Source organism: Lactuca virosa, chromosome 1 (genome assembly GCF_052849685.1).
Source record: "Lactuca virosa cultivar CGN04683 chromosome 1, Lactuca_virosa_CGN04683_v6, whole genome shotgun sequence".
NCBI classification, from domain to species: Eukaryota; Viridiplantae; Streptophyta; class Magnoliopsida; order Asterales; family Asteraceae; genus Lactuca; species Lactuca virosa.
The window spans coordinates 25,478,710-25,506,522 of NC_136426.1; the positions used below are offsets into that span (position 1 = coordinate 25,478,710).

At 33.3% G+C, this 27,813-nt stretch overlaps 1 protein-coding gene across 2 annotated transcripts; it reads right to left on the minus strand.

Moving 5' to 3' along the window:
- Window positions 1–8,430: 8,430 nt before the first annotated feature.
- Window positions 8,431–10,976, minus strand: LOC145154567 (putative arabinosyltransferase ARAD1). Of its 2 annotated transcripts, XM_079075561.1 has the most exons (3): window positions 10,759–10,975; window positions 9,568–9,931; window positions 8,431–9,290 (listed from the first exon to the last, which is right to left on the minus strand). In XM_079075561.1, the coding sequence occupies exons 2-3, from the start codon at window positions 9,790–9,792 to the stop codon at window positions 8,679–8,681; spliced, it is 837 nt and encodes a 278-aa protein (XP_078931687.1). In that variant the 5' UTR covers window positions 9,793–9,931; window positions 10,759–10,975; the 3' UTR covers window positions 8,431–8,678. The 2 variants fall into 2 exon arrangements, with proteins under 2 accessions (XP_078931687.1, XP_078931679.1); XM_079075553.1 differs by having other exon boundaries at window positions 9,568–10,976.
- Window positions 10,977–27,813: the final 16,837 nt, after the last annotated feature.

Consider the following 27,813-nt stretch of genomic DNA (forward strand, 5'->3'; position numbering starts at 1 on the left):
CATATACTACTCTGGCTATCATACTAACTAATATGTACTAGCATGCAGTTCTCATAAAGCTGAACACATATAACATGCACATAAGGCATCCTTCCTAGATCCTTAGTCCTAATCTAGCATGCTGTTCTAATAATGCTGATAATCATAACATAGCATAAACTTGTATGGGTAATTTGGGAGTAGTTACTTGAGATCGGCTGATTGCATGCACCACACCCTTTTCTCTTTTCAAAGTTCTTTTCTATTTTCAAAATCCTTTTGTAAAAATTATTTTCTTTTGAAGATTTCATACCACTTCCTTAGTTTGATTTCAGACACACCCGAAAGTGTTCCCGAATCCCTCAAACCAAGGCTCTGATACCAACTTGAAACATCCCAAAAATACGGCCCAAAAATTTCATTTTTCAATCATTAATAAAATCATAAACCATCCAAGATGATAAATAAAATCGTGAGTCATGTATCATAACGTGTCATAAAAACTGTTCCATATAAAAATCTCATAACAAAATATCAGAGTAAAACTCCCAGGCTGAGGACTGTGGTGTGTGCCATGCGATCATCCCGAGCCCTTCCCTTTGCTAGTGGAAGTACCTGAAACCAAAATTGAAAACCGTAAGCACGAAGCTTAGTGAGCTCCCCCAAACTACCACATACCATACAATAACACATAAAACACATACTGGGCCTTGCCCACTGCATCGGGCCCCGCCCGGCATCGGACCGAAGTCCGGAATAACTTGGTCCCCGCCCACTGCATCGAACCGAAGTCCGGAATAACTTGGGCCCTGCCCACTGCATCAGACCGAAGTCCGGAATAACTGAACATAACATATACATAAACATGTAACATAAACATATAACTGCTGCATCGGGCTTGCCCGACATCGGACTGAAGTCTGGAACACAAAGCACATAACATAAACATGCATGAATCACAAAGACATCAAGCATACATACTAATTCTCGGGACCACCCTGGCATCAGACCGAAGTCCGGAAACATATAAACTGCATCGGGCTAACCCCGGCATCGGACCGAAGTCCGGGACTACTTAACATCTAAACGGGCCGGCATTGTGGCCGTAGACTCGTTCCTAAAGAAGGAAACTCACCTCGCGTAACTGGCTGTTGAAACTCTAAGCGGAAAATATCTGAATGCTGCTCCGGCGACTCTCCGACTATAATTTCCACAATGACACTTAGTCAGAAACTGATTACTATCCTTAGGGTAAAATGACCATTTTACCCCTGGCTAAAGTCCACATCCTGGTCAAAGTCAACTTTCTAGTTGACCGGACTCGCCGAGTTGACCCGCCAACTCGCCGAGTCCTAATCCTTTCATCTATCCCCAACTCGTCTCCACTCGTCGAGTTTAGCAAGAACTCGACGAGTTCTCCTTCAACCATAACCTCGGGACCATCTTCATCTGACTCGCCGAGTTCCTCCTGAACTCGTCGTGTTTATCTTCATCATATGAACGTGTCTAGTCTGTGACTCGCCGAGTTGTATGAACAACTCGTCGAGTCCGTCTTCATGAGTTGGGAGATGGCCTTGGACTCGTCGAGTACGTTCCTGCACTCGCCGAGTCCCATGGTTTCCAGATCCATGGCTACGTCCATTTCGTTGAGTCCATTCCCTGGACTCATCTAAATCCCTTCTAAACTCAACTGGGTTTCTCCTGAATCATAACAGTTTTGGGAATCAACCCACGACTCGCCGAGTCCCAAGAACGACTCGTCGAGTCTATGCATGTCCAAGTCTATAACTTGATTTCTGATGTGCAAAACTCATCCAGAAGGTAGATCTAGACTCCTAAGATCGGTATGACATGTAAAGTCCTGATCTTTACGTTCATGCATGGGACTTTTATGCTCAAAAGACCAAAAATGAGGTTTATTTCATACATGGGGTTCTCATGGCCATAAAGATGGCACCTTTATGCCATAAGGACCCTCCAAGGTTCCAGATCTGAGGGTAAATCGACTTGGGACGTCCAAGTCTCAAGGATAAAGCTTCTTGGACCCAAAACTTCATAAAAGTGACAATAAGAAGATCTATGAAGTCCTCCTTCTTCCTCTTCTTCACACAAGCTTCAAATCACACTAGATTACTCAAAAATGGCATTCAAACACTCACAATGCTCAAGGTGGCGAGTTAGGGTTTTCTGGATGTTAAGGGGTGATAAGGGAGGCCACAAGGATGATATGTTTCTTTAAATAGGGGGACAAACCCTTAAAATTAGGGTTCCCATCTGACAGCTCCTACTCGCCGAGTCGGTCTTCAAACTCGTCAAGTAAGTCACTTAATTCCCGACCCGGATTCGATCCTACTCGACGAGTTGGGCCTCCAACTCGTCGAGTCCAAGGGTAAAATATGATGTTGACTCAAATTAAATGCATACCTGGAACTGGGTGTTACAATAGGGCTGTAAACGAACTGAGCGTTTGGCGAACCGTTCGTCAACTGTTCGGCGGAAAGTTCGTTTATGTTCGTTTATTTAATAAATGAATGAACATGAACAAAAATATCGTTCGTTTAGTTAAATGAACGAACATGAACAATGATTTCATTCGTTCATTTATGTTCGTGAACATTCATTTATGATGTTCGTTTACGTTCGTTTATGTTCGTTCGTTTAAGTTTATTTATATTCATTTATATTCAAAATAAATTATTATATTTCTATATTATATGTTCGTTTATGTTCATATATGTTCAATTGTGTATTTTTTATCTTTGTTCGTTTATCTTTATTCGTTTATGTTCGTTTAGCTTGTTCACGAACATAAACGAACGAACATGAACAAGCTAATTTGTTAAACGAACGAACATGAACAAGAAAATCCCGTTCGTTTATCCGTTCGTGTTCATTTGTTGTTCGGCTAACTTAAACGAACGAACATGAACAAGCCATTGTTCGTGTTCGTTTGGTTCGTTTACAACCATGACTGTGAATGATGGACGGTTTTCAATAAACGTAATTTTTGTAAAATTAATGTTATTGTTTTGAAAATCACATTATAATGAATGCCGTTTTTTTTTTGGAAATTCGATGTTCTAAAAGATTAATAATTGTATTAGTTTTACATTCATAGTATAATGAATGCCATTTTTTTTGTGAATTTTCATATGCATAGTCTAATTAAAACCAAAGTTTGTGTATTTCATGGTCGTTGGCGGTAATTCCACCACCGCATCATATATGGTCTCTGTTGATGGCGCAAAAGGAAGTTCTGGAAAAAAAATGCAAACAAGGTGTTTAATGAAATGCCTCAATGGAATTTGGTAAGTTATTAAGTTGCGACTGCATATTTTTATTTTATTAAACTATGAATTTACTGTATAAAGCTATGAATTTTGTGTATTAAGTTATGCTATTTGTGTTTAACTGTGAATTGAATGCATTAACCTATTAATTTTTTGTTTAAATTGTGAATTGACTATATTAAGCTGTGAATTTTGTTTATTAAACTGTGAATTAATTGATTGTATTAAGTTGTAAATTTTCTACATTAACTTGTGAATTGACTGTATTAAGAGTTTTAAGTTGATAATATAGTTGTTAATGCATACTTTATGTATTAAGTTATTATTTTTGTGTTTTAAACTGTGAATTGACTATATTAAGATGTGAATTTTCTATTTAAACCACGGACTGTCTATATTAAGCTGTGAATTTTTTTGTATTAAATTGTGAATTGATTGTATTAACTTATGAATTGACTAGTATTAAATTGTGATTTTTTATAAATTTTTTGTTTGTTCTAAAATATAAGATTGAAAAAATATTATACACAAATATGATTTTATTCATTTTGGAATAAAGTATGTAAAATTTAAACTGTGAATATTTATGTAAATAAACTTTGAAAGAAACACTATCATATTGATATCTGAAAATATAAATGTAAGTCTTGAATTGAGAATATGACTGTGAATGTATAATATGTGTGCATTAAATTGTGAATTTATTATATTAACCTGTGATTTTTGTGTACTGAATTATGAATTGATTGTATTAAGAAGTGAAATTTTAATGAATTTTTTTTGTTAAAATATGAATGATTTATGTATGAATTTTTATATTAACTTTCTTGTGAATATATGTATTTTTTTATGTTGTATAAATATTTAAGAATGCATTAGTTTTTATAACTATTTTATATTAAACTCTGAATAAGTGAATTAATTATTTTATAAAATTGTGAATATAGTATTTGAGATTTAATCAATGATTTTATATACATATCTGATTTTGAGGAATGATGGTTGCGACGATGACAAAGGTAGTTGGTTATAGTGGTGTTAGAGTTTGGATTTGACTTCTTTAAATATGTGAATTAGTGTATAATGTTATATTGTGAATTTTATGTAATAAACTAAAAATATACTGTATTAAGTTGTATATTTGATATAAACTTTGTGTTAAAATATGCATGAATGTATGCATGAAAACATTAAACTGTGTATTAGTGAATTAATATGTTTATTAAACTGTGAATATGTCTTATACATGATATATTTTTTAAATAAATCCACAATTTAAAGACAAGAGAAAATTGAAATTTCAAGGCACAAATCTATTTTTTTAATAACCGTTTATAAATTTGGATGCAAAAATAAAATTGTATGCATTAAAAAGTATTACCAAAAAAATGAGAATTATAATGTTTTTTCTATTAAGCTGTGAATACGATCAGAAAATGCTATTGAATTTGGTGTTAGTCTAACAGTGGTCACACGACGGTCCGGCTGTAGTCTGACGGCCGTCCAACAACAAGTGACAACTAGTTGTAAACTAAGGAATGGAAAAAGTCCACTCAATATAATATTAACGTTTGATTTGTCCAAAATGTCTTTAATGAAAATATTTAAAAAATGGTTCTTAGGGTTGTTAACCTTTTTTGGGTTTTCATTTGAGCCACTCCCTATATATATATATATATATATATATATATATATATATATATATATATATATATATATATATATATATATATATATATATATATATATATATATATATATATATATATATATATATAATTTAAAATTTCGGTATGTTTGGTGTTTATGATTTACGAGTTTTGTTATTAGCATTTACTGAATTAATAAAGTTAAACGTTTTAAACTTATATTGGCGTGTCCAATTTTCCTCCACCGCTTTGACTTATAAACTCGTGATAGAAATGAATAAAATCATTTTGGATTGAAGTTTCAATCTCAACAATTACAAAACTGTCATTCATAAAATCCCCATACCGTTGGTATACACTATTATTAACATGCACCAACTGAACTTAATGGTAGCCAAACAAGTTGGTACCAACTATATTTGGTATGGTAGTAGTAGAAATTTTTGTGTACCAACTATAATTGATACGGTACACGGTTTAGTAAAAAAATAAATTGGTACCTACAAATTCCACCCTTACTCTTAATCAATAGTTTTTTGGATATCATTATTTTCTTCCCAAGAACTTAGGCACGACCAAGATCTTAAGCATATTTCAAGATCTTAAGCACTTTAATTTTTTACATCTTATTTCAAACATCACAACACTTAGGTGATGTTTGTTTTTTCTGAGGCAAAATGTCTGCAGTCTGCGGACCACATCTGTAGACCTCTGCAGCAGAAGAGGTGGACCAAACGTCTGCAGTCTGAAAAAAGAAGACTGTTTGTTTTTTTAACATCTGCAGACTACTAAAATAAACTAAAATCTAAATAAACTGATTTTTTTAAACCACAAAGTGATTTTTTAATATATTTATGACTTTGTTATAAATAATTAACAAATCTGAATCAACTTTTATGTATTATTGTATAAAAGGTGAAAATAAAAATGATACAAATTAACGTATATATTTGATAAAAACCAACAATTTTGATCGCAAAGTTATGTCTAATCATTGTAATTATGAATCAAAGTATTTGTTATATAAATGAATGTAAATAAACTTCGATTTTTTCAATTAAATCAATTCAAAACGTGCCATAAATATTTTTTCTAAGACATTGATGATGCTTTATTAAATAATGTTTTATAAAATTTGGCACAAAAAATATAAGAATATATTATTTTTTTCATATTTATACTTCAACGACCATTATTATAATAAACTTTTATTTATAAATTTATCAAAAAAATATCATGTTTGTGTCGTCAAACTTTTTTTTAAGTATTGTAACATTTTTTTTTTCAAATTGTTTATCACTAATAAATTTGGAATAAATATAAATTCAAAAAAATTAAAAATAATAATAATGTATATGTGTTTTTTTAGGCTAGAAGATGTCTGGAGATGTTAGAAGACCCTGGTCCACATCTGCGCCAAGAAGAGAGCGCGCAGACATTTTTAGGTCTGCAGTCTTCAAAAAAAAAACAGTCTGCGAATGCTAATGTCTGCGCGTGGTCTGCCCCGCGCACACAGAAGAGGTCAGGAAGATCTGCAGACAAAAAACAAACACCACCTTACTAATTTGGGCACGAAATTAGTTTGATAATGTTTTACCAAAACACCATGTAAACTCTTGTATTCGCCATGAATTGCAATGCATTACTGAAAGCGTATATGTACAAGAGTGTAGTGGGTCGAATACATAAGGGACCAATACATACAAGACTAACTAATAATGGGCTCAATACAATATATACATAATAAACACATATAGTCCGCTAACATAATACTGATGGGGAAAATGTCAATCACTTATTCTTTTCTTATTCAATGGTGTTGTCTCTTTTGGAGAAAACGATGTATTGGTGGGGTTTAAATTGTCTCATGATTTTCTCCAATGACAACTGGCTTGTTTGGTTTGGGAGTTTGCATCTTAACAAGATTGCTAAGGATTTTCTAGAGGCGGTTTTTCTTATTATGTTGTGACATATTTGGAATTTTAGGAACAAAGTGTTTTTTGAAAAGGTTCCTCGTAAAAAAAAAGCTAGTTTTTGATAGTATCATTACGCTTTGTAGGCTTCTTCTTGGTGTCATAGTAGATGGAAATGTTCGTTTATTTGGGTTGGTTGGTTTTGAAACTCATCTCTTGTTAGTCATGTAATTTGTTTTTTGGATTTTTCTAACGTTTTGCTAGTTTTTGGTTAACAAAATCTCCGTCCTTCTAAAAAAAGTCAATTTGCAAAATTATAAAAGAGTTTTTTTGTTAACGCTACTTGGAGTAGCTTTTAGATTTGGAGCTTTTTGTTATAGCTGAAAGCTCCTACTAACGAAAAAAAATCTTTTTCTAGATTTTTCTTAAAAGTTAAAAACTAGAAGCTCCAAAAAAACTACATGCGGAAGACGCCTAGATTGAAAGATGGATCATTTATGGATTTGTTAACGAAGGAAAAAATGTGTTTAAGACAGATAACATTTATAGGTTTTGAAAGATAATATAATAAACATTAAACATATATTAGGAAAAGCATTTGATGAAGCATTATAGTTATATAAACATTAAATTGCAATGTCTGGTGATGTGAAAGTAAAAAACCTTTCATTTAGTTTGTTCATTTTCGGGTTAAATTTAGATCATATTACAAGTTTTAAAAACATATAATACAAGATATAAAATAAATATTTATTTGGAAATAACAATTTTGCCTCCCTCATAGCAGATTTTAGTATTTATATTTTTTTGTCCTTAAAGAAATTTTGATGTAACAATTTTCATCCATCATAATTTTAAAGTTAAATTATTTGTATTTTATACGTTGTGGTTTTGGTCCCTTATTATATTTTAAAGTTACGTGTTTGGTCTCGTACATAATTTCTTTTTATAATTATCGTTTTTTTAATATTACTTTTTGTTATTATACCAAACAACTGAACAAGATACATTTCGATTATGTTTTTTCCCGCCTTACAAATATATAATTGTATGAATCGAAACTTTATTTTTATATTTTTGTATTCTATTTTGCAAAGAAATTTCCTGTGGCAATGCACGGAGTAACTAAATACTAGTTTCTCTTTATTATGTTGCATGTTGTCCTCAAGATGAGCTTATAACGATATTAAGCATCTTTTTTTGTTACATAACATTTTGACATCAACATGATTTTAAGCATCTTTTTTTGTTACACTTGTTTTTCACATCAACATGATTTTGTTGTCAATAACATTTTGAGCTTATAACGATATTAAGCATCTTTTTTTGTTACACTTATTTTTCCAGATACAACTTTTTTATATAAGAAAATTAAACCATAAAGACCGTTCGGTTAAATGAAATATAATGATGAAGTAGTCACAGATAGATTAGCCAAATAACCAAAATAATGGAAAAACATTTATATTCTATAATCATGTTTTGTTTACTACTAGCAAAATATGCAACAAGGGATTTAACAATGGATTGACTCCATTGCCAAAAACTTACATCGTCAACTACAAATTAAGTAATGAAGGAACATCCACATCACAAATATGTCACTAAAGCTATTCATTAAGTTGCAGGTAATCTGTACATATCCAAACTGAATACAAATCAATAAACCAAAAGAGAATTTCAACTAGATTGGACTCTATTACAAGATGCAAGTTTTTTTATCATCTTAAACATCAAATAGAAATACAAGTTCTATGTAAGAAAGAAAGTTGTCAAGATTTTCTCTGAGAATATAGGTCAGTTTGTATTCAGTGGTCCTATTCATGAGCCCCTTCTCTCCTTAGTTCTTATCTTTGTGATGGATATTGGTATGAGAAAGGACTAACTAATATTCTCCATAAAGCAACAAGCTTTGAGAACGGGAAAACTCGCACCGTTTTATATTCATTTAAGAACTTTTGTGACATTTGATATCGATTTTGCCTATGAACTTTACTACGTCTAGAAGACACCTTTCGATGGACTGCTTGCCAAATCATGTCAACAGCATCACCAGGCTGTGATGGATACTGGTACTCAAAATGCGGTGCAATTTGCTTTAATCTTTCCCACATTTGGGTCCATTTTTCTCTTTGAACTCTTCTAAGAAGTTTCATAAGGTACCCTTTTCTAGCAGCATCTGATGCACGAACAAATATGGCGAATTTGGTATAATCAAGAACATCTTCAAAAGGCAACTCGATGTCATCACTGATTATAACGGGTGCACAATGACTAACAATGGCATCGAATAATCGGTTAGATGAAGGGGTGTCTCCTGCAATACTGAGGCAGAATTTGGAATGAGTCATCCCTATAGACGCCATGTGAATTTCATCTGGAGATGGCCTTCCGAATGTGAAGTGCACCTCTTTTTCATCTTTCAAAAGGTCGTATAGTATTTGACGAATCCTTCCACCCTATGTGAGTAAAACTCAAAGCATATCAATACAAAACGGCAAACACAACAAGATGACAATAGTAAGACCTAGCATGTTACGTACGAGGGCATTTATGTCTTTTGCACAGACCAGAGATAAAGAGCTAGTCTATGTTACACGTTGTTCCATCTTTTTCGGGTAGTGTTTCATTGACATCAGTGTGAGAGTGTCCATGAAAGTCCACTACACACCAAACATAGTATAACATGTTATGTCACGTCTTGTTATGTCAACGACATGGAAAATAAAAGCTTACATCTTTCCTATGAATTCCTCCTTGGAAAAACACCAATACAGGCCGCTTTTCAAAAGAAGGTGAATCGCTACCATTAAGTCGTCTAACCACATGTTTGTAAGGTGCAATAATATCTTTATCAATATTCGCAATCTGAGTTGGATACCTTCCAAAATCCGCAAGAAGCAACATAGCGGAACCCAATTGTGTTCTTGTAAAGAGCAAGCTATTCGGATGGTGAGCCATGACCAAATGATCTTTCCCTCCTGATCTCCTCCATTCCTTCCTATTCTTCAAAAATTCCACCAATCTCTCTTGCAAAACATAGTCCACGCTGTTTCTTTTATCCCCATGAATCTTGGGCTGACGATTATAACTCCAAGAACTGAAAAATGGCACGAAAATTACATCTGATTGAGTCGAGTTTTTTACAAGAATTGCAGTGCAAGGTCTAGACACATTTGGGGAAGCCGAAGAGAGAAGATCAAGAGTGAGCCAATACTCCATGCTGTGTTGTATGTTTATCGCACTTGGGTATGAAGGGATTTGACTTAAATTACTCACATTAGGCCAGATTTGATTTTGATCTCCTCTCCAACCTATTAATCCGAAGTGAAACTCGGGAGGTAAATCATACATAAAGACTTTGAGTAGAGCTTGAGTTTGATCACAAATGCTCGGTTTGATGGGGTTTGATTTGGGGCATGATTCGTTACAAGATGAAGCCACAATGGGGGCAGATTTGAGTTCAATTAGTACACTTGTTTCAACAGGTTTTACAATAATTAGCTTGTAAATTGATCTGGGTGCTAAAGAACTGTCACCAAACTGGAGTAGGAGTAATGAAGAAAGGATTAGGAGCAAGATTGAGATGGCAATTACGCCGGTAAGCGATCGAAAAATAAACGCACCCTTTTCAGGGATTGATGTCATTGCCATAAACATAAACGGTCGGAATTAGTGAACAAATACTTATTGACAAGAACAACTTAAACTTCAACTTCCTAATTTCTTACGATTGGAAGCAGAAACATGTTACGAGATCTTCAGATGCCATTATTCAAGAACAGAGAAAGAACCTCAAATAATAGAGGGGCATACATATTCAAATAAGTAAGGTAGTGCCGGCGTCGGAGTTTCCTTTCCGGCTAAAACTTTACTTCAAACACAGCTAGCTATTTAGGATTTGAACCAAAAGAACATGTTTTCTACCTCTTCTAGCGATTATTAACATCTGGAATTGTAGAAACCGACTTGCTTGCATCTCTTGCCTTAAATATTTCACTGCTCTAACGAGGATAGAACGCATACGGACTAAAAGGCTTCGGCGTCACTGGAACAATATTCAAGATAAACTATATCGAGTATTGACAACTGAAAACTGAAAAAAAAAAAAAAAAAAAGGAAATCGGAATGGGGAAGATAACGCATGTTTGGTACAGAGAAAGAGAAATGGAATGTTTGTATGATATTTTTTAAAGAAAAAAAACAGTTTCCCTTTCCACCTTAACACGTGGAAATGTTCCAAGTTCGAAACTTGCTCCCCAAACCGTATAGCCTTATGTGATACACATTTCTGGTTCAGGCGATTTTGGCATACCAATCTGATTAAGGTTAGTAAAACTAAACGATTAAGATTGTATTTTATTACTCATCGATTTTCGTAGCCAAAGAAGGATCAGGAAGTACTTTGTTTTTCAGAATCGATTGCACTTGAATTTTTTATCTACTGTTGCGATTTTTCACATGTCATCGTTTCTTTTGAATGCTTATATTGGTCCGATTCTAGAATCAAAATAAGAACATGAAGTATTTTTTTCCCATGCGTTACTGATGCGATTTTTTTTATCAAATACGTATTTTATGGAAAATTCAGGAATAAAGAAATTAGGAAAAAATTTGATTAGTATTTGATCTAAATAAGAACAAGAATTTTATTTACTCATTGATATTTTTATGAGTATTTGATCAAAATAAGAACACGAAGTATATTCACTTTTGGTGATTATTGAGAAATTAGGAAAATTTGTTTTGGAGCTTGAATCTAGTAATGAAATTGTGTTATATTTTATAAACATAAAAGTCATCTGGAATATGGATTCAGGTCTTGGAATTGTATAGTACATTGTTATTTTGTGAATATAACTAAGTTATGAGGTTGTAAATTCAATGGAAATTGGCGGTAGATTGGAAATCCATAAGCATTAGTGCATTACTATGAGTGCTTGGAATTTAATGTGGAATTTTATGTGCGTATACAATTTAAGTGTTGCATTGAAATTGGTAGTAGATTGAAAATCCATAGCCATTGGTTAAGCTTAGGTGTCTGTATTATTCGTGGCATGGTTTTATACTTATGCAACTGTTGTAGCTTTGGAACATATATCCAAATGTTTTTTGTTTGTGTATATATAGTTGACACACAATCACCTTTATATTAAAGGATCTTCTAAAATGGATAAGCTGCTATTACTTCTACCATAAGAGCAACTAATGCAATGGATGTAAAAGAAGTAAAATCAGTGATGTCGAAACCTATTATAAGGAAACAACAAAAGAGATGAAAGAGACTTACGAGAAGTTTTGTGATAAACTTACCAAAACGATAAACAAATATAGAAAGACTATAAAATAAGGAAGCATTTGGTATGATAGATTTTCATATTTTTTTTCATTTTTTGATCTATTTGTAAATTACTCTTTTATATTAGAATTATATTTTCAATGCAATAAATGTTTATAAGAAATGTTTGACAATTATAAAAAATACTTGGTAAAAACTAATTGTTAAATAAAAAATTATAAACATAAAAAAATGCATAATTTGACAAATTAAGATGTATCATAATGACATTATTATAAAAAATATATATATTGTTTGAAAAAGAAATAAACATAAAGAAAAAAAATTAATTTCTATTTCATTACTTAATACAAGAGAAATCTCCGGTAAAGTCTCAATATTTTATGACGGTTTACGGTTGGATTCCAACATTTATTTTTTAAACAGAAACTCATGATTATATAATTTTATATGATGATCTACCATTTTCTGTTGAAAAAAAAAAATAAGAACTGTTTTGTTAGTTTTGGCAAAATATAAAATAATCGGGACTTTTTCTATTCAAAATATAAAAGTTGGGATTAAACCGTATACTGACCCAAAATATTAGGACTTTATCGGAAATTTCCCCTTAATACAACCAAACAAGATAAATGATTGTTATTAACATTTTTCTGGTGATTTATCAGTTATCCCGAACAATGAAATCATTTCCTTTCTATGTTTACTTTCTTTATATTTTCATTCTTTGTTGCACTTTCATTTATATGAAACATGTTCAAAATGTTTCATGAGTTACTATAGTGAAAAATGGATATGATTAAAGAAATAATATAATCTTGAAGATTTTAGTGTAATTTACTCTAAAAAAAAGTAATGGTGGTTACATCATGCTTATCAGGTGCATAGAAACTGGAAAGACATTAGAAAACCACTCAAAAACAAATTTAGAAATGACTTTTTTTCTTATTGCTTATTATTTAATAATGGTCAGATTATATAAAATAAAGGAAAAATTACGTATATGTCCTTATTAAATATCAAAATATCGTATTTTTCCTAGTTAATTTTTAAATATCATATTTATCCTTATTAACCTTTCAAAATATTATATTTACCCAAATTCATTTTTTAAATTTTAATAATCATATTTTATATTTCAAAATCATTATAATTAAAAAAAAATTACTTAACCATAATGCTCCTGCCTCCTATATCATTCTTTTGTGCCAAATCCATGTCTACTTCTCTTTAATCCTCACATTACCCACTAAAGAGACTTCTTTTTTCATTATATACAACTTACAATCCATAAATGATTCATATTAGGGAGATTTTGATGGGTTTTTTTTTGGATTATGAGTGGTCAAAGCTCTCATGTAGTTCAGACTCGTATAAAACATGTTTGTCTAAATTGTTTTTCATGTGGAATGCTATTAATGTATAAATGTGGTTATGTATAAAAAAAAATGATTAAATCAATTTGTGTTTAGATTTTTCATGTTGGGCTTTACTATTTGTGGGTTCTTTGTATGATTTCAGTGACCTTTGTTACGACAGTTATGACAAGTAGTTGGGGTTAATATTGACCATTTTGGAGCGATCTTATGTAGTCGTATCGAAACACCCACATTGCTCATATATTTTTCTATTTAATTTTGTCGTTTCCATCTCTCCGAACTCACTTTCTTTCTGATCGATTATGGCGACTCTAACAGTTTCGCTGACACCAATTTCTACTGACTCCCCATGATGATGCTATTCATTTATATAAAGCTTTCTAAGGTACATCCTTTAATGACTCAAGTCAATTGCACATATTTTCTTTGCATCGTTGAATTGATTCGAATTGAATGATGACATGAATCAAAATATGATTTTGATGGAAACCTCTATTGTAGTTTTACTTTTGTTGACCTTAACAAGTATTTGGATGTGATATTGCGTCATTATTAGCATTCTTGCTCATCGAGATGCAACACAAAAGAGCACATATCAAACATGAATTTTGCTTGACCTATTCTGATGATATTCTTAACCGTTTGTCTTCTAAACTTAATAGTAAGTTAGAGCCTTAGAGATATAGAGCTCAGATTTGACTTTCGATTCTCAAATATGATAGTTATTAAATTTCGAACTTGATGAGAATAATCAAGTTATAGACATGGATGTGCATTACCCTTCGATCTTGTAGGCTGGAAAATTCTAAATAAAAAAGGCAAAAGTATCAAAGTGAATTCTGAATTTGGAATTTGGATTATATTAGGTTTGACTTTTAAAAATTATTTCACATATGGCAGTTTTGTTTTGGATGCATGATCCATCATGAAGAGATGCACCTAAGTTGTATGCATTGAAGAGAAAGATTGGTTAGTGAGTACTGTGATTACAGAGAAGCAGCCATGGATGTGTAGAATTTTGCACAAAAGAATAGAGATACTCAGATTCCATCCATATAAGAGCTAAAGGCATTATGGTCAAGTAATTTTTTTTATAATTATAACGATTTTAAAATATAAAAGATGATTGTTAAAAATTAAATATAATGAGTTTAGGCAAATATGATACTTTGAAAGGTAAATAAAGGAAAATATGTTATTTAAAAATTATTCTGGACAAATATGATAATTTGATAATTATTAACCAACTATCTAAAGTGTGTTAAAAATGTCATTAATGATTAAACTATGAAAAAATCATCAAAATATAACAAATTTTAACTTTTGTTTTTAAAATGCTATTATAACATGTAATAGTCTTTCTTCCGGTCATATTGATATTTTTTTTTAAAAAGTTATAATTTGTTATTTTTTCACGTCTTCTTCAATTCAATGGTATTTTAACATACTTTATATTGTTAGTTATCTTTTCATAACATTTTTAGTTCACAACTTGATAATTATATATTTTTTATTTTTAATACTTGTTTATGATAAAAAATACATGGAATTTATTACTTTGTAATATTAATAATTACATATCAATATAAATCTACTACTAAGGTCATTTATTTTCATGTAATTCCAAAAGAATACATTTTTATTTTAACTCGTTAGATCAAAAGAATAGACATTAGATAAATCAAATGTGCAAATGGATACGATGTGGAGATGAATTAGAGGTTTCAAGCAAAACCAAAATGAATGAAGCTATTTTAACCGGTTATATCAAACAAAGAGGTCTAGTTAAAAAATTTTAATTTCATACACTCTTTTTTTTTTTTTTAAAATAACTAAACATATCAAAATTAATAATTTGTGTACTCTATATTTAGAGATGATTATCTTTTCATGCAAAACAAAATTGTGTTGCAACTTCATAGTTCAATGATCATAATTTATATTATATTGTAAACGTTGTTATGTAATATTTTGTTTGAAAGATAGATTTATAAAGATGTGGGAATATTAAGATTACATAATTAATAAATTTAATGTTTTCAAGATAATAGACAAGTGCAAAAAATGAATATATATATATATATATATATATATATATATATATATATATATATATATATATATATATATATATATATATATATATATAGGGAGACGATCAAATGAGAACACCTAAAAGGTTGAGAACGCGAGAACAGTTGTTGTAACGCCCGTGTTTCTAGGCTAGGCATTAATATTGACATAATGGTCTAGGTTAACCTGTGTAACTCATTTAGAAGAAATGAAAATGAATTATGTGTTTTATGCTTAATTATTAGGGTTTAATTAATTAAGAATAAAAATGAGCGTCAAAATTAAATATTAGATAAAGCCGATATCTATTAAGAAACTTGTAGTGGGCGTGACAAGGATTACAGACATATAAAGCATGCCGAAATCCGAGTTATAACGAAGAAGTTATGACCTGTCGAAGTTTCACGATAAACCGGTACGGTGCCGAATGTCGTAAAAAGTGAGTTTTTGATAAACTACTTTTTAGCCTTAGTGATCTAAACAAAACGCGTAGTGTTCATTAAACCGAGAGTAGGTATAAAATGAACGCCCAAATCTGACTTCGTATGAGGAAGTCATTATTTTTCGAAGTTTCAGCTTAGCAGTAGACAGCTAAAAACTCGAATTTTAGATCGAGCGATTTTTAGCCGACACGACCTAAACGAGAATCGAAGGTCTCGTCATTAGTAGCACAACGGTAAAAAGTCTGACGAAAACGGACGTCGGATGAAGAAGTTATGAATTTTTAACGGATTTCCTGTCCCGGTCTGTTAAAAATAATAATATAAAAATTAAAGTCAAAATTAGCCGACGAAGTCTAAACGAAAGTTGTAGAGAGTAATTTTACCTACGTGTGCATATAAAGAACGTCAAAAACGGAGCTCGTATGCGAAAGTTATGGATTTTAGAAGTTTGGGCGCGAAAACCGAGAAATTTCGCATAGGTAGCTTCGGCCACGTCACCTTCGCTTAGAGCATGCCACGTGTCCGAAACAAAATGGCTGAGTCATCCGAGCTGCTGAGTCATCCGAAGCGGTCCAATGCCTGTCCGACGCGTGTCCTCTTTCACGTGTCCGAGCCTTCGCGAGAGAGCCACGAACCCCCTACTTCGGACCATAGACCTCGGTCCAATCAGGAGAGGACAGCGAGGCCTTCGCACGCGCAGCCCATGTGCGAGCACCTGCGCACCCTCGCCTGCGGACCCCACCTCCCAAGCCGACTGCGACTCCTATAAATAGAAGGGTCATGTGAGATTGCCCGGGTAGTTTTGGAAATTGGGCATTTTCACCCCTTTTTCAATATTTTAGCCATTTTCGCTTCCCCCGATGCCCCGAGATCATTTCCAATGCCCGGAACACGTCCCGGAGTGCCCGAGAAGCCCGGAAAATTTATCTTTTCGGTTTCGAAGCCCGACCCTTCGCAGAGCCCGGTTTCTCAATAAAACTCACGGTTTTATTAGAAACGATCGTTTTAGGCAACGAAGTGCTGCCCGGTTATCGTTAAATCATGTGAGTGTGTAGTTACTTTCACCTTACACATATATATGAAGTATTTTCTTTAAAATACGTGCTATGTGTAATTATATTGATTGTTTAATTAAGGTGACTGTTGAATAGATGTTTTATACAAATTTTAAACTGTATATATATTTTTATCTACAAATATGTTGGGTAAAACATGGGTAGATGAATTAGATGATGTGTGATGAAATAAAAGTGATGAGAGGTATCGATGTTTAAGATGATCTAGTCATCTAGCAGAGTATAGACAACGGCCACAGACTATTTTAGATAATCCAGTGGAACGTTAGTAGACTTGTAATTGGTACGTATGTTTGAACTATATGTTCATAAAGCGTTCTTGAACTATATGTTCATTAGGTGTTTTTGAACTATGTGTTCATCCGTTAGTTCTTCTTTTTGACACTATTACGTGTCGGGGTACGGGAGCGTACGAGAGTACTTTATCAGTATTTTCCCTATACTTTTATTTGGAAGAACTTTGGAGTCTTTGTTCTTTTATGAAGTGATCGGACGAGCTTCATGAGTTAGTGATATAGATCATGAGTTAAATAGTGGGTGTGTGATGAAAGGTGAGTTGGATAGATGAGGTGATCAGTGATATAGATCATGAGCTGAGAGTGAGTGGTGAAATATGAGAAAAGCCCTTACTCAAACGTTGGCGTGAGTGGTGCAATATGAGAAAAGCCCGTACCCAAACGTTGACCCCCGTCATTCAGCAGAGTATGGATGACAACCATGGACTGTTCTAGACGGTGTGTGGAACACTAGCAGGCTCGCAACCTGTAGGTGTTAATGGACTAGAGTGTTCATTCGTTGTACTCTATTCCCCTCATGAGTGCCTTTAGTGCATGTATGGCTGGGGAAACCCCTTAGTATGTTCATCAGCTGTATGGAAAAACCATTGACATGTATTGCGGGGGGGGGGGGGGGGGGGGGACCCGTGGGAAATACCGTCGATGAATAAGAGCTATGGACTTAGCATATGGAAAACCCATTGACATGTATTGCGGGGGGGGGGGGGGGGGGGAACACCCGTGGGAAATACCGTCGATGAATAAGAGCTATGGATTTAGCACATGGCAACGATGTGACTTCATGTCTTATTTGACATAAATTGCAGAGGGAAGCAATGTTGTCACTTTATAGGTTGTTTTATGTTAGGATGTCTTGTTTGACATAACTTGCTGAGGGAAAGCAATGTTGTCACCCTGATGTTTGTTTTATTTGACATAACTTGCTGAGGGAAAGCAATGTTGTCACCCCGATGTTTGTTTTATTTGACATAACTTGCTGAGGAACCCCCAAAGCAATGTTGTCACCCTTAGTGATAATCCTTAGGCTAGGTCCCTTGTGATAGTTGTTTTAGGGACGTAAAGTGAGGATAATGGGAATGGGTAATTAGGGTTATTTTGGTTGATGAAATTAATAAATTTATTGATTGAGAACTTAATAAGGTTATTATTTATTGTGGGTTGAAAACCCTATATGCTCACCAGGCTCCCAAGCCTGACCCACTCAGTTTAATTGTATCACAGGTATCGATACGAAGTTGCTTTACCTGAGAGATTAAAAGAGAAGTAGATCACTAGTGTAAATGAATGTAAGTTTTGTTTATGCTTATGTTTTTGTATTGACAATGACATCCCAATGGTTTAAGTGAATAAAATACATTTCTTCGGAAATGATTTGATAACATATTTATTATGTTTTTCTGGGAATAAATTCCGCAACACTTTTAATCAAATGATTACTCTGAAATTATTTCAAAAGCATAAATTAAACCGGTCTTTTCTGGCCGTGAATTTGAGGATGTCACAGTTGTACACCAATCATTCCATAAGGGCGTAAAAGGAATTTTACAATGTAATTAAATATGGATAATTAATTAATTCCTACAATCATGAGATGTTATCTAATTAATTGATTTTTTTACTTAAATACTAGAAATAAATTCAATCTATTTTTAATCAATCAGATTATTAAAAAAATGTTTATACCATAATTAGAAAATGTTTTTTTTACCACTATATCAAAAAGATTGATGAATTAATCATTTCAACCGAATAGGTGTAATCATACAAAAATAAAAACATATTTATAGTCATATATGAATCCGTTGTAATCGTGAATGAATAGATAAATTAAGTTATAATAATAAACGAATATAACACAATTCATAGAGAAAAATTACAATACAACTATAATCATAAATAAAATAAATATATTGGATACTTATAACTAGATTACACATCTATTCATAAATAATAACACAAAAAGTTACAATGTAATACATATCTATTTTTCTATAATCACATTTGAATACAATATAAACAAATATTATAATAAAAATAATTAATTATTATTATTATATAATTATAAATGAATAAGGCGAGATCTTTTCTACTTTGTATTGTTTGGTTGTAAATTAGCGCTCCAACATTGTTTGTAGAAGCATCTCGATTTCATCTACACACTGTCAAATAAAGAAATAAATACAATTAAGAATCAACTAAATGAAAAATATTTAGAAAAACACATATGACGTCAAATTATATATGAAGAGACATGAACAAAATATAAAATACATATGAAATCCTATAATTGTAATTATATTCATAAATGAATATATATCATTAATCACAAATGAATACCGCTCTAATCATAAATAAATACCACTCTAATCATAAATAAATACCATAACTGCCGATCCCATGAGGCACATGAAAAAACCCATTCCTGACTTAGAGAGTGTCACAAATGAGATGAGAGGAATCAGAAGAATAACTCAACCAGTCAGAAAAAAAAGCCTCAAGGCAAATTTAACCCTGAAGTAAAAAAAAAAGATCACACATGAATATAAGAAAAGGGTTGTTGCCCTCTCGGTTTCAGCCCTCAATTCATCCTTTTTTTCATTCCTTTTTGTCAAGTATTACCACACCAAAAGCACCCTTTTAATGCTTAATTTGTTGCTGAAATCAAAGACCAAGAACAACTACAAAAACATTACCTTTCTAGTCATTGTTAGTTGTTGGATTTCGAGTAAATCAAGACCCAAAAAACCTCCATTAAACCCGCTTTTTGCTGCTGAAATTGATGAACTGATTTTTGCTCCTTCTTTCTCATTCTTTTTCTTCGTTCCCTGCCACGAATAACTACTAGGATGGGGTTATGTTTCCGGCGAATTCAAAAGAGGCAGCAGTCTCTTGGCTTTTTCCCCTCACCTCGGAGCAGCCTCCTCCTTTCCCTTCGTATTGAATTCCCGGAGCAGAAGCGAAGCAATTGGGAAGCTGCTTGATGATCCCCTCGCTACCCCCTCTGTTACTTCCATCTTTCTCCTTTCTTTAATCAAACCGAGAACCGGTGGTCTTTTTTCCCCTCCTCTTTCCGATCAATCTGCCACCACCGAGCCCTCCTTCTTTCCCTTTCTTCTTCTTTGTTCGCTACCAATAATAACCACCAAGAGGGTCTGATTTAGACAGAGCGGTTGCTACTGATGTACATATGAGGGAGGCGTGCCCTAGGTATAAAGAGAAAGATGAAGTCAAAACTGGTGGAGTGATTGATGAAGTCGTAGGTTTATATAGAGAGAGATTGAGAGATTTTAGGAGCTGTTTAAAATAGGGGAATGATTAATTACCATGGTACCCTTTTCTTATTTTTAATTCAAATTAATTGAATTTAAACATTTTAATAATAACAAAATTTCTATTTAATTATAGCCTTAGATCTAAAATAATAAATGGATGAGATTTGTGTTGGGTTATGAGCATTCTAACACTCCTAAGTGTACATGCAACCCTAAATACCTTGGATCTATGTTTTCTCTATTATACATACAATTATGAACATCCAAGGTATTATCCTAATCTAGCATACAAAATAATAAATATAACAAGATAGAATACATACCTCTTTGATGTAGAATGTCTTCATGAAGCTTGAGTGCCTAGTGCCCAAAGTGTGACACCTCAAATGGTTCACACAACACCAAAATACACTTGGAATAACTTGAGAGAAACTTGAACACTCCTTGAAATCGTCTAGCCCTCACACTCACACATTAGTGCACGATTTCTTGAGCCATGGGATTCTTTTATATGGTGGCTATTAGGGTTACACCATGTAACTCATAACTTTACCCATTCCTTATGCTCCATGGATTTTAACCTCCATGGAGTATCCATGGGTCACCCCATGGACTTACTCCAACATAAGGAATCTTGGATCACAAGCCCACATATATAAGAATGAATGATTTGCACAATCAACCCATATATTTAATTAGTCTCCTTTTGATCACTTAATTAATTCCAAATTAATTCTTGATCAATACTAATTAAATAACCTTATTAATATATTAAAACTTATAATATATTAACCAACCTTAAGTGTTATTTCTCTCATTATAGTCTATCCAAATGCATGATGCCATGCAACCCAAATGGACCATGCCGGGTCGGGTCAAGTCTTACCAATTATAGTTATGGACTTAGACATTAATCCAACAGTCTCCCACTTGGATAAGTCTAAAACTATTATTACGTATGACTTCAGGAACCGATCAGCAATCGTAGCTCTCAAAAGCTTCTGTCGAACTCTGACCTTGTCGATGAACTCTGACCTTTGTCAATGACTTGTCCATTAGATAAGGGATCATATATTCCTCCATTCTAGATATCATATGGACCGAGACATGGATTATCAATCATTCTCTCTGTCTATTTGTTGTTTCCCGATTTCCGATTCATGATGACTGACTGATTGAACAAATCAAATCAGTCCTGGCTTGGCCAAGCACTCACATGTATCATCTTTAAATCATCGAGGGGCCCACAAATATCGCTTTTATCCCGAAGGTAAAAGGAATGGATAAACTTCGACTCATATGGCTTGTTCTACTACTTGTTGAATCATACACAAAGGCACGTTTTATGACATCGAGTTACCAATGCGTTTTCGTGCAATCAATGTATAACCAACTCATAGTAACAACTCATATCTCTAGGTTTGAAGAATATAAGATATTATCGTCTCATGATCACTCGTGATAAAATCCATGAAGTGATTCAAATGAGCGCGTGTTGAATCCAATACTCAGAACTTATGAGCACTCATGAGTGTTGTAGCACCACTTTGTCCACCAAATTGGACCTCTACAAACCAACCCATGACAGTCTTGATTCATATCTACTTCCAACATATGACCGACTGTGAACTTGGCCCACTACACATATATATATCTAAGAGTCCATATTTAATTAGTTCCTTTTGATCACTTAATTAATTATAAATTAATTCTTGATCAATACTAATTAAATAATATGATTATATATTAATATATTAGAACTTATAATATATTAATATAAATCATAAATATACTATTCTCAAAAGACTATCCATATAAATTGTGCTGGTAAAGTGCAACCCAAATGGACCATGTCGGGTCGGGTCAAGTACATACCAAATATAGTTATGGACTTAGACATTAATCCAACAGTCTCCCACTTGGATAAGTCTAAAACTATTATTGAGTATGACTTCAAAACCTAACTGGCAATAGTAGCTCTTAAAGCCGCTGTCGAACTCTGACCTTGTCAATGACTTGTCCATTAGATAAGGGATCATATATTCCTCCATTCTAGATATCATATGGACTGAGACATGGATTATAATCATTCTCTCTATCCATTTGTTGTTTCCCGATTTTCGATTTATGATGACTGACTGTTTGAACAAATCAAATCAGTCCTGGCTTGGCTAAGCACTCACATGTGTCATCGCTAAATCATCGAGGGGCCCACAGATATCGCTTTTATCCAGATGGTAAAAGGAATGGATAAACTTCGACTCATATGGCTTGTTCTACTACTTGTTGAATCATACACAAAGGCACGTTTTATAACATCGAGTTACCAAATGCGTTTTCGTGCAATCAATGTATAACCAACTCATAGTAACAACTCATATCTCTAGGTTTGAAGAATATAAGATATTATCGTCTCATGATCACTCGTGATAAAATCCATGAAGTGATTCAAATGAGCGCGGGTTGAATCCAATACTCAGAACTTATGAGCACTCATGAGTATTGTAGCACCACTTTGTCCACCAACTTGGACCTCTACAAACCAACCCATGACAGTCTTGATTCATATCTACTTCCAACATATGACCGACTGTGGATGGTTTGAATAACTTAATCATTCAGGAAGAGCGACTTAGTTATTCTGGAAGTCAAAACATGCAAAGTGAAACACAAGAATAAATGAATCAAATATGGTATCAAACCCTATGAATATAAATAAACACTTTTATTTATCACCATACTGATTACTCATTATTCATTGTTTCGGTTTTATCAACTTTATACTTGAATTTAAAACAATAGTTGTCCCATGCTCCAAGCATGTACACTATGTTTTCTAAACACTAGTCATGCCATACACCAAGTATGCATACTATGTTTGTCTATGATCTTTACTTTGTAAAATAGATCAATTGAACATCACTCCAATGATCCTCTTTTCACAGTCCCAACTCCTTACTCCAAATGCAAGAATTCCAAATTCATGCCATTTACTGAAATCTGTTAGATTCTAAACTTATATGCAATTATCCTCTTAATGATTATGCACAAAGTCAGAAAGACTTGACAACAATCATTACAGAGCATTCCAAAGGAGATCAGCTCCTTGGAAACATCCTTCTTTCATTAAGTTTCCTAATCTTACACAGATTGAATAATTTCTAACTTTGAAACATTTCCATATTCCATTTTGACTATCACTTCTGAACAAGAGTTGCCTCCTTACAGATTATGTCAATATGGTCCTTCCAGAATTAACATTATACTTCCAACTGTCCTTGAGCAACCAATCTTTGGTAAACCTTAGATTGTCCTCGACAATTGCTTAATCATTTTAATCATATCCAATTCTAGACCTTTTCCCTTCATAATGCCCCAGGCATTTGGAAAATTTTAGAAAGGATGAATATAGCACATGTAATCGATCCTATATCCGAAGCATATGGGACACGATTCATGATGTCTCACATAAAGACTAAACCAGTATTTTGCTATAATATTTCCATTTCAATTTGCCAAGTTCTCAAAATTCAGATTATGAAAATGGATGCCGTAATCATAATCGAATTTTAGAACGCAAATAATGGAGCCATATATAGAATTTCCTTATGTTGAGCCATTCCAACATGAAATTCATATATATATATATATCCTTGATTAAATACGATTAAAATCTCAATCTAAGCTTTTAGAATTGAAATGAAGTATAATTTCCTCTCCCTTAATTATAGCAAAACAACTTTTTCAACCCCTGCAACCTCACGAATTGAAACTTTTGTTTTCTATAATTAAAATTGCTAACTTGCAACCTTTGTCATAATTATCATGCTCCCACTAACATGATGATTATTAGCATAACACTTATGCTCCCACTAGCTTTGACATGTACTCAGAAATCAACTGACTTTCTTACCAAAGTTCAGATTTCTGATACTAGATTGTTTTGATAAAACTTTATCAAAATCATACACCTCTCTTAGATAGCTCACATGTGTGTCTAAACAATTTTAGAACTATGAAAAGGGATGCCGTAATCATAGTCTCAATTGTTTAGACCTTTGCCACTTCTCACAAGTCCATGTTAGTGTGCCGGTAAACCACACACGCTCCACTAACGACTTTGAGAATGCAAATATCACAATTGCTATCTAGCTAAAATCTACTTAGTGAAAGTGTTTCCTCACCATCATTTTCATGAATCGGAGAGAAACCTTATGACACTTAGATTTAATAGTGTATGTGTTCTTATCCATGTGATTTTGTCAAAACCATAATCACAAGACAAGGTTAGTGACAAATCCAAACTCATATTGATTAAACTTGTGCAATCTTAAATTCTTGCCATTTGGCAGCTCAGGTGCCTGCCATTGCTTCCAAGTAGTTGTGCAACCAATTGAGAACTCTCAGAACTCCTATGCAAAGCCAACTTGAATAGGCACAAAAATTTCACCACGATAGGTTATAAACCTCAAGTCGTGTGCTAGTGAAGGACTTTAGGTTTTATTCTTGATTAAGTCTTGAAACTTTCAAGAGCTTTAAGACTCCCACTGTCCTCTTGACATATAAGACTCCCTTGTCAAATATTCAAGAGATAGTGCGGATTCTTTATCAAGACTAACACTTTACACAATTGGCCTAAGTTGGTCTCTGTTTTATCCAAAACATCACAACTTACCAATTTCAAATGTACAAGAGTAGATAACCTTTTACTCTTACATTTGACTAGTGTTAACAACCCCTCTTTAAGATATGTCACTCAAGTTACAATCTTGGAGTATGACTCTAAGAATTGTTTTGGAACGAAGTATGACTCATCTTTTTGATTTAACCATTTCAACAATTCATGACTCCTCTTCTTAGTCATAAGAATGCACTAAGATGACTTTAGAGTACCAATTGTGATATGGTATCTTAATCATTAAGATGATCATAAACATGATACTAAAGTACTCTCCCATCTTTTTAGATTTGAGAAACTTTTATCTTTCTGCCATACTTTGATTCTTCTTATTCGTTCTGTCTCACATTGAAACTTCTCCAATGCTACAGACTTATACTTAAACTTATAAGTATAACCATATTTACTGAACTTAAGTAAATCATGACGAATAGTCTTCTTGATCTTTTGTGGTGGACTTGACCAGTGCACAAGAATGTGTACTCGATCCCTTAGTCCTTTCCTTATTCACATAAGGAATTAGTCTTAATTTTCCAAGCTGAAAGTTCTCATTCATCATACTATACAACTTGCATGATTCCAAGTTTCGGTCCAATTGAACCTTGGGTGATGAGAATCTTTCCTTATTTTGTAATATTAGACACTACCACAACCGAAAGAATCAAATCCATTTTTCCAATATTGCTATCAATGGAATCTTATAAGCAACAACTTTTCACAAATGCCATTGTAAGGATACTTAAAATAAATAAAATCAAAACCTTTTTCTTTTATTTTAAAACTTTGCGGAAAAACTTATCCTTACAATCCATATGAAAACCTTGTTGTTATCTATTCCTAAGCAATATAAATATCATAACTCTTAAGTAATAGCCCAAAATTGTGATCACCGAACCATGCGATTGAAATCCATCTTCGCGATCAGAATCAACATGTACTTAATAGAGTTAGACAATGGACTTTACCTGAAGTAGAGCCAAACTTATTGACTTTAACATCCTTAGGTAAATTTGGCAGCTTCGTAACCAATGCCCCTTCCTTTGGCAATAGTTACCTATGGACCCTTGATAATGGGACTATCTCAGACTTCGCCTCTCTCTTTACCATTGGGTCAACCGAGTTGACTATGGCCGATCCCTTTCCATTGGGAAGAGAGAGCTTTATTGGATATCCAATGTCATCATTGTCAATGTCCATAGCGTTTTAGGAAGTTGATCTTAGCAAATAGATAAGATCATTAAGGGTCTTGTCTTAGTCTGTTTCATAGGATTCCCAAAAGAACTCACTATGTGACTTAGAAAGTAGTTGAGCCACCAACTTTCTCAAGACTTTGACACCCAACTCTCCCGGCTTGTCAATATGTGACTACATCTCCAAGATGTGATCACACCTAGACCTTGCCTTGCCAATAGGGCTTGAGTGACCTTAAACTTTTTAGGAACTTGTGGGTTAGGGAGAATAATTGGAGGAGGTGAAAGAAGTATGATATCCATGGGACATCATCTTCATTTAGGAAAGCTTGTTTCAAGAGATTTGGGAAGATCATAAATGTCTAGACCAGACATCTTTTTGGGAGATATTCAAGATAGTTGATTTAAAGTCCTTAATGACACCCAATATGAAATATTAAGGCTAGGACCCAACAAACTATTTTATAACTTAGAAGAGGGATGCCGTAATCCAAGCTATAAAATATTTGAAGGTAGGTGAATGCCGATTCACCAATTTCCACCATGAAAAACGAAATAATTTATTAGGTTTTAATTGGATTTGAAAGTCCTAGATCTTTGAGATTCATTGAACTGTTCAAAGGCATGTTTCAATCTCGAGTGTGCCCTTCAGGTTTTGTGACTGCGATGCCGAGGATCATAAAACAAGGTGTAAATAACCATGCAAATATACTTGGTACCCTTAATATTTACCCCTTAATCAGTGTGCCGGTTAACCACACACGCTCCACCGATACTATGATAAATATTAAGTTACCCTTTGCCTACCTTGTTAAGTCCAGGTTAGTGTGCCGGTTAACCACACACGCTCCACTAACGACTTAAGCAAAGTGCAAAGTGTAATTTCATGGGTTAGCACCAAATTCACATTTTCCTAAGTAACTAAGATTGGGTATTAATAAGAGTTTAGTTACTTAGTATTTATCATTAATACTTTTAATGAAAGGAGAATTATAGTCCTTGTCCTACCCGTTCGGCTAACGACCCTCCACCAGTCAAGGAAGCGGTGGGTGAGAGTGGACACCCATTAAACTGCCATTTTATAGGCAGTAACCTTATACCCCCCTTATAGACCGACTTCGTGAATGAGGCCTACTAACGGTAAGACTGACTTTACTCTTATACATATATATAAATATTATTAACTTATAATATTATAAAGTATAAGGGTTGAATTTTAACTTTTAAAATTATAAGGGCTAACTTGGAATTAAAGTATTCATAAGTGAAAAGTTTT

What these genes read in the sequence shown, in the direction of transcription:
- LOC145154567 (XM_079075553.1), bottom strand. Translation starts at nt 10,491, where the DNA reads ATGTTTATGGCAATGACATCAATCCCTGAAAAGGGTGCGTTTATTTTT. An exon ending in GAGGAATTCATAGGAAAGAT is followed by an intron (nt 9,291 to 9,567) that starts GTAAGCTTTTAT and finishes TTACTCACATAG; the next exon opens with GGTGGAAGGATTCGTCAAAT.